This window comes from Bombus vancouverensis, chromosome 7 (assembly GCF_051014615.1).
Source record: "Bombus vancouverensis nearcticus chromosome 7, iyBomVanc1_principal, whole genome shotgun sequence".
NCBI lineage: Eukaryota > Metazoa > Arthropoda > Insecta > Hymenoptera > Apidae > Bombus > Bombus vancouverensis.
In genome coordinates, this window is record NC_134917.1 from 3620799 (window position 1) to 3629696 (window position 8898).

General features: G+C 38.4%; 1 protein-coding gene across 1 annotated transcript; it reads right to left on the minus strand.

Annotated features, from left to right (window-relative positions):
• Window positions 1–2999: 2999 nt before the first annotated feature.
• On the minus strand, window positions 3000–8324 carry LOC117164636 (segmentation polarity homeobox protein engrailed). Its single transcript, XM_033347792.2, has 2 exons — window positions 7106–8324; window positions 3000–4258 (listed from the first exon to the last, which is right to left on the minus strand). Exons 1-2 carry the CDS (start codon window positions 7803–7805, stop codon window positions 3903–3905), a joined length of 1056 nt encoding a protein of 351 aa, XP_033203683.2. The 5' UTR covers window positions 7806–8324; the 3' UTR covers window positions 3000–3902.
• Between the last annotated feature and the right edge of the window lie 574 nt (window positions 8325–8898).

Genomic DNA, 8898 nt, shown 5'->3' on the forward strand with positions numbered 1-8898 from the left:
TAATAAAAGAAAGAGTCTTGTAATAAAATTACGACGATGTTTCTCGCATTTAGTACATAGCAGATAATCGGTAAAATCGAATCTACCTTTAGTACACGAAAGTAGCGTAGCACGCAATTACGTTGGACAATGCAACGGGTTCGCGATAGAATTACCAATTAGGGATCGTCACGTTCAAATACAATAGCCAACGACGACGACTCAGTAATTTATCCCCGGTTTCGGCTACCATCCGCATACATATCCGTTTCCGTGTACCGGCAGACTGTGTGGTTGTGGATGCTGAACCTCATTGCCACCGATGCGTTCAAATTAATGACAATTAATAACATTCAACTTGTCCTTTTTATTCAACATTGGTTGTTAGACATATAAATTTCCGGCTTGTAGAACGTCAAATATATTAAACACTGTTAGCTACTGATGACAGAAGAGTAAGACTTACAGTAAAGAAATTAGAATTGAAGTAACGAGAAAAACAAGCCTTTATCCGCATATGTACCAAACATATGAATTTAGAAAGTCATTTATTTGCTATAAATTTGGAATTGTATAAAAAATTACGAATTTTTATCACTCTGATAATTCCGATATATTAAATATAAAGAATCATTTTTTTTGCAAAAACAATAAAAAATATTGCAATATAGCATAATTATTCTAATTGAAAATATCGTAACACCACACCGGATCATCTCGATTATTTTTATGTCGAAATTTATGGTAAAAAGTCCCGAATTCAAAATCTTCGTTATAAAATATCAAATCATTTTCTTTTGCAAAAACAATAAAAAATATTGCAATATAGTATAATTATCCTAATTGAAAATATACCATACTGGATCATTTCGATTATTTTTATGTCGAAATTTAGGGTAAAAAGTCCCGAATTCAAAATCTTCGTTATAAAATATCAAATTATTTTCTTTTGCAAAAACAATAAAAAATATTGCAATATAGCATAATTATTCTAATTGAAAATATCGCAACACCACACCGGATCATCTCGATTATTTTTATGTCGAAATTTAGGGTAAAAAGTCCCGAATTCAAAATCTTCGTTATAAAACAATAGATGAACAATGGCATCGTATGATTGGAGCATTGTCCGGAGGAGGAGGGGGCAACAAAACCGCCATTCGATCTTACAATTTATACAACGACCTTTATCATTATTTAGATCAAAAATTTTAAAAGGTACGTCGCTTTTATTGAGTTACATTTAAGTGACATAATAGCTTAACAGCGTATGAAGCAAGTACGTTAAGGTTGTGTGTTCCTTTGAGTATTCCCTTATATTGGAGGTTCTTGTATTGGAACTTATTAACCCACGTGAAGGTGTATTGCTACTTCACCTAAAACTAAAAGATTGTTTACGTTTATTTTTTTTTTTTATTACAATGTAACACTACAAAAGACGAATGAATCGTGGCACGAAATCTTTGAAAGTAATGAAACAAGCAGCAAACAACGTAAACGGTAAAATAAAATTATGTAGAGTACCAAGGAAATATGATATTTGTAAGAATTCCTTGAAAAGATTTATTGCAAGATATAAAGAATATCCAGATAAAGTTTCTTTCGGATATGCATCGCCACGACAAATATTTTCGTTGAACAGGAAGACATTTTAACCGAGTATCTGTTAAATAGATTGTATTATTTGTTTTCAATGTAAGATGACGTTGGTAAGATAAGTATAAAGAAATAATGCCAGTGTTTAAAAAGGTTTTTTTTTTAGCTTTATTAGTTTTTAGTTTAAACCAAAAAGCTCTTACACGTATTTTTATTTTTTGTTCAAGTCGAATCTCTGTTCTGTGTTTTCATTTTTTTCTTTAAGAAATCATACCGTAATATTTTCCGTCAATATTGTATACCAAAAAAAGTTCACTAAATAAATATTTGTTAATACGAAAGGAGTTTTTTACCTATTTCCAGGGCAAAAAGCCCGTTCTATATCGACAAAGATTTAAAGTTTGCAAAAAGTGAGAGCATTAACCAATAAACTTTATAAAAATAAAGTATAATGGTATTAAATAATCAAATACTTTAATACAAGAAACAAATATATCTCTATATTGTTATTACAAAATTGTACACAAGTTTATACGAAAAGCCGTAGTTTGAGCCCCATCCTATCCTACGTATAAATAAAAAAAGACATTTAGAAAATAATCAGAACCGTAATTAAAACACAAACGTTATTAATTAAAGTAGAGATATCTGTAATGAAGAAAAATAGCTTCTAAGGAAGGATAGCGATATTTTAATAGCAGCGAATGTATTAGACATTCTTTAAGGAAGAAAAAATGTACCTTCGTAAATCTGTTCGCGGGCAGCCACGTATGGCAGCTACTAACAGGTGCACATATCGCTTATCCCATGTCGATCGGCAGCGACATGTGCGCGAATGCGTTTGAGCTAGTCGCGCACTGTCATCCTCGCCACGTTCCATTTGTCGGTTGCGCTCGGAATACCGGGTGGCTCGTTAATTTAGGATCAATTATCGCGTCACGCCGCGCCGCACCGTTGCACTGAGAACGAGGCGCGTCCATGGCGACCATATACACAGACGGCGTCTCTTCCACGATCCGCATACTTTTCGGCCACGTAAATTTTACTAATTGCTCTGGTCCGCTTTCATTTTGAAATCGTTCGACCATAAACGATCCTGTTTTTCCTTTTTCTTTTTTTCTTTTTAATAATTATCCAGTACGTAGAGTGGCAAACTATATTTAAATTCACGTTCCATTAGTAGAGGTGAATATTTATTTAATTAATTGTTCCGAATATTGGAAGAGAAATTTTTCGTCATTATTAAAAACAGATTACGATGGAAAATAATATCTCAGATTTCAGAAGTTGTAAAGTAAATCTGAAATCGTGCAAGATATCCAAGGACAGGAGAATAATGTAGAAACAGCTCGCATATATACATATATATACACATATATCTATTTAATTCGATTTAATCGGTGGCAACATGTAAGCGGGTTACATAGATTATATCGACCACATATTGTGAGACACCGGGATATATCTACCATATACGCATACTTTCCAAGTCTGTCTACACGAACATGAGATATAAGTATATTTAGAGAAAGATCTATATAGATCCTATGTAGACTCGTACGATAATTAGGAATATACAGTGTGAGATCGTTTCTGTATTCACGCGACCGTGTGCAGCTCCGCACATACACAATAATATAATCTTCGCGCGGCAATTAAAGATTATCTCGTATCATACATATACACATTACGATCACTTGTATTTACAATTATGTACAAGGCAAATAAATAATTTAAGCATCTAATCGATAAGGATCGTACCGAAGTCAGTGTACTAGAATCGTATCTATGCCGATATACGTACATATAGTTGATAAATATAAAGGTTCAGTCTGCGGCCATACGATCATACGAAAAACGAACGTCGATCTTGCTCCACTTTTCTCTCTCTCTCTCTCTCTCTCACTCGTTCTCCCTTTCTGTCTGTATTTCTGGTATATAAATCGCTCAAGATTTCACCGTTTCAAGATTCATAGCTGCAGCTACGTCTAAACTAGAGTAGAAAATTATTTGGTAATCGCTTAATGTAGCTATATAGAAGTAGATCAGGATCCTATCGCTCTGACCGACGATAAATATTGTCGTGGACCGTTTAAAATATCTTTAAACACGTGTTTCCTACCTCCATTTCAGTTAAACTCTTCCGTAAGAAATTCGACGACTTTAGAACACGCAATCGTTTTCGAATCGTCCTTTCCAGACATTTTTAACTACTTCCGTCGGGTTAGAACGTTGGTGTAAAGCGGCGAGCGGATTGTTCGGTTATCGTACGAGTGAAATTTCTTACGAGTACAACAACAACCTTTTTGACGACACGTTACTGGTCATTAGTGCGAATGATTGCTTCCAGTCACGATTTCCTCGCCGTCCTCGTCAACGGGCACCGTCGAATGATTGTACAGACCTTGGGCCATCAATTGAAGAGCTAGCGGATTTTTCTGGCCGCTGGCCTTCTTGATTTTTGCCCTTTTGTTCTGGAACCAGATCTTGATCTGCGCCTCGTTTAAGCCCAGATCTCGAGAGAGCTGCTGCCGCCTTCTCTCGGTTAGGTATCGATTTTCCGTGAATTCCCTCTTCAGCCTAGCCAGTTGCTCCGCGCTGAATGCGGTCCGTGGTCTTTTCTCTTCCGGCGACCCGCTCTTTCCGTTGTTTTGCGATCGTTTCACTCTCCTCGTTCGTGGTCCTGAAACGAAACGGTTAATTGCTCGTTAATTTTAATTCCATTCGATAGCATGATTGTTTTGAATTTTCATTGAGCTGTAAGTAAACCATACGAACATTGACGTTTTGCTTCGAATCTTCATTCGGCTGTAAATAAACTCACTCGAATTGGCATATGATGGAATTTCTAACGCCAAACTCCCTCGAGTTACACGGTGCGATCGCTATCCGTAAATCCTGCCTCAATAAGCGACGCATTCGCGTTGATTATCAGAAGCTCGCACGTCGAAGAAATCGGTGATTCGGTAGAGAATTTTGACTAATCTTCCGTTGGACAGATACGTAGAGAGTAATGAAGCGAGAAAGAATAAATTCGTTTTGGACCTTTAGATCGGAGATTATAATTTCATGTCACGTGTAAATTAATCTAGCGATCTAACCTGCTATCGTGTTTTTGTAACGTTTAGAAGAATTATTGGAAACACTGCTGACAGCTACTGAATATTCATAGGGCAACTTATCAATAAATACTACATTAACAGGAGAGTAAACTAAAATTTCTAGTAAAACAAGTCGTTTAAGAATTCAGATTTCTTCAAAGGAATAGAAATACGTGTTTTCGAAGTTATCCAGCAAGGTTTCTAATGAATTGCCTTCAAAATTTTAGCACTGACATGTTAACTAACCTTTTCCAACTCATTCGTTAATCAAAGATTTCTACAATCACAAAGTTGAAAGTTGATAAAGACAAATCAATTTCAGTTAAATCAGTGTCAAACCTTACGCTCTTGACACTAGAACTACCGATAGTTAACAGGAAGCTATTTCTACCAAAAATAGTGAAAATGACTGGTCTTTAAAAAATACGCAATAATAGAATATTTTTATATTTACAGATTTATGACTTTCTTACAGAAGGAAGTCCACGTTATGTAGTAAATTTTTGATATTATTAATCCATCTGGGACCATAATCCCTAAACGAGGCTTGACACATTTATAAAATTGTAGAATTAGTTATTTTGACTGCTGTGGTATTTCTAGTGTTAGCATCTAGCGATCGATCATCATATCGAATGATACGCGATAAAAATTTTAAAAACGTGTGGCAAGTTGTACAAAACGAGGAAACTGGCTAATTGAGGTTCGATAAACAGATTGTAGGATTCTTTTACACTTTGACAAGTACCAGTCATTTTGACTGGTATTGGTATAAGTAGCCTTAATATAAAATTATTTTGAGTTTGAACACATAAAAGACAAAATAAAATTCATTATATTATTCTTTTAATAAAATTGTAAAACAAGTCAATTTGACTGGTGGTTCTAGTATTAAATACAATTTATTCTTAACTCATTTCTTAATTCAATTCAATTCTTAATTCATTTTTCTACATTAAATTGGAATTTTAGAATTTCTAAATAAAAAGATTATTAGACATATTCAAAAAACTAAGAATCCGAGCGACGTGTTAATTCGTCTTACCATGTTAAAATCTACTAGAAATTATTCTACTGAAAAGTTTTGTTAAGTTGTTGCGTATTAACACCGTTCCGATAAAATTCCCAAATAAACTAACTGTTTAACCGAAAAACGCACGAATGTTAACAAGTGAACACGTGTTTCCGTATTAATATTTTTTAGTTTCATTCCATTGAAACTATCAAGCAGGGAGAAATAAAAAAATTCTCGAGCCAACTCGTCTTCCAAGTTTAACATATTTTGCTTCCGTCGATTTCCTCAAAGTATCTCAACTAATGTCACTCCAATTCGAAGTAACATGCGTGCAACGATAAGCACCAGCTAAAATAGCTCGATTAAAATCTACCATCGGCCATCGATCACTCTTCAGCGTCGAACACCATTTAATTAACCGCAGAACCAGCCGGTATCAAGAAACGGAACATCGATCACGATTTACGGTAATTAGTAACCGCGATTATCGGGTGGTAGGGTCGCGGACCACCCTGTTCACTAGATAGAAGTCGCATATCTGGGACACGATGGTCGCAGATGGTAGATCGCGGTTATAGGTTCAGAAGAACCAAGAGTTCTGTGAACTGACACAGGTGGTGTATTCAAAGCTGTACGTTCACCCTGAGCTGAAACTGTAATTATACATAAAGTATGCAGTCTGGTAGTTCGGTACCGATCGGTTCCTTCTAAGACTAGGTCTAAACTAGTATTTCTTTATAGAATCCGATCGCGTTACACCGGAGGAAACTGTAATTAGGGGAACTTTATGTAGCGTTTTCCACGACGTGCCGGGAAACCCGCGTTCATTTACATAGAAACTGGTTTGCAGATGTAACGGTCACCGAACGTAAATTGATTAAGCCGATACACAGAGAAATAGTGGTACCAGAGTGGCGAGCTATGGCTGGCTAGTTGCGTTCCTCCGCTTCCGTGATACCCACGATTAACTGAGATATATCTCTCTCGATACAGATTGGGTCGTGGGATCTTGATTAATCTTGCGTATTAATCCCAGTGGGACCACCCTGTCATCTTTCAGTTTCGCGTCTCGCGTATATTAGAGTTACGTATTAATTTTTCTCATACTCGAATCGATGTGATCGATGGTAAAAATCTCTTATTGTTAGCAATAGCGTTAAATATTATCGTTGCTGATAAAATCGAAGAACTGAACGAACGTAGAAAAGTTATTTACGTAGATTCTTGTAAATTCTTAGAAATTGTTCGAAGTATAAATTTCGTTTCGGTAAGCCATTCGTGTGAAATGAACGTCGTTACATTTGATATTTCGATGAAATTATTATGAAAAATATCTTTACAATGCTTATGTATTTCTGTGAATATGAAAGTTTGTCTTCAAAAAATTCAGATTCGAAATAACTGACAATCCTACCGGATGAAGGTCTGTCCGAGTATCTGGTACAATAAACCCAGGCAGGCCAAGGACTCTGTCCGTTGAGTCCAGTTTGGTTGGTGGTGGTGCTGTTGGCATTTCCGGCACTGCTGTCTCCGCTTAAGGAGTCGCTGCCGATGGTAGAGGACGTGGAACCCAGGGAAGGTGCTCCAGTTACGGAACTTCCGGTGACGGAACTTCTGCTACTCGCTAGGCTTTCGAGACTTCCGCTTCTGCTGAGACCAGTGTTCCTCTGAAGGGGTGACGTCAGCCCACAGTGAGAAGAAAACAGATCCCTTTCTCTGTGCACGGAAAAATTGCCAGGCTGAGGCCTCGTGGGCGACAATCGATTGGACGATAGAGTCAGATCACGTGGCAAAGAAAGAGGACTGTGACGAGGTATCGGAACAGGAATCGTCGTCGAGTGACCGGGCGCCAAAGTGGTTTGTTTCGGTGCTTTCGTGTTGAGAATCGCCTCTCGTCCAAAATCTGGTCTCAGTATGTTTACCACGCTGAATCTCAACGGTGCCTCGATGTCGTCTTTGTGATCCGCTTGCTGATCCTGGCGAGAAACCACGTGACTTTCGGGTGAACGCACTCGATGATGGTGATGATGATGATGATGATGATGATGATGATGGCTGCCAATTCCCAGTCGAAGACCGTACGCGGAATCCATTGTCACGAGAGCTACGCTCATCTTTCGATCTTCCGAATCGTCTGTCACGTATACGATTCAAATGTAAATGTCAGCCGTGACAGTTGAACGGTGAAATTTCAACCGTAACGCTAACCCTCTGCCGTCATATTTGTGAAAGTGCACAGAGCCACACTTGTCGCGTATCTAGTCTGTCAGAGCTCAGAGTTCACTGGTTCAAGACACTGACTCACTGTTTCATATCTCGCTCGTTAAAGTTTCCCTTAGGATCACCGCACGCGTCACTGTACTTTCTTCACTGATCATTCATTGATCACATTCAGCCGTTCGTGCCACTTACAACGTCTTAAAACTTCTGTTCCCGCGTATTGCGTAATATTCGTCGGCGGATGTTGCGTGGTATTGCGCGCTCACGTGACAGGCTCATCTAGCCGCGAACATTGTCGCGTCGAACGTTGCTGTTGTCCGAAGCGAGATGAAAGGTTCGACTCTGGATCAGCTCCAAGAGCTGCAAGTCTCCTTAGTATTGGCTTTTCTCGAGGTTTCCGAGGACTCGAGCGAGTGCTGTGACGGGTCTGACTGGCTGTCCATCCGTCGCTCAGTGATGTCTAAACTAGGGGACCTGTGGTCCCTACTTACCGCTTTCCCCTCCGACCCCCTCGTCCCTTCACTCCTCCTACGCCCCAGTCTGGAGTGCAGTGCACTAGACACCCTCGATTGTATCTCTATTAACTCTTCAGTCACAAGCTCCGCCCACTGGCCTAAGGTCTACCCTACTCCCCTCCGTTTGCTCGCCCCCCTCCACCGGCAGTGGTACGAAGAGTAGGGAGCTGGAGTTCACTACGATCGATGCCACTGCATCGTTCCAGTCTCGTTTCAACGGCGACCAGATTTTTGTCTTACTTATAACCGTTTTTTTTCCTTCTCTTCTACGTATAGCTACTTTGGGAAAAATATGTTGTCAAGTTCTTCCGAGGCACGACTTTCCTTCTACGTCGATGAAATACTCGTCCATTTTCGGAAGGAATTATACAAAGTAAAAGCATCGTTACTTAAGATAGTATGTACCAGGCTTTACCTTCTTTTCAATACGTTTTTTAAATACGAGGAACGAAGAACTGTAATTACAGTTCGT

Coding starts and splice junctions, on each gene's coding strand:
- LOC117164636 (XM_033347792.2), bottom strand. CDS start 7,805: ATGAGCGTAGCTCTCGTGACAATGGATTCCGCGTACGGTCTTCGACTG. Junction 4,259..7,105: donor CTCGGACAGACCTTCATCCG/GTAGGATTGTCA, acceptor GTTTCGTTTCAG/GACCACGAACGAGGAGAGTG.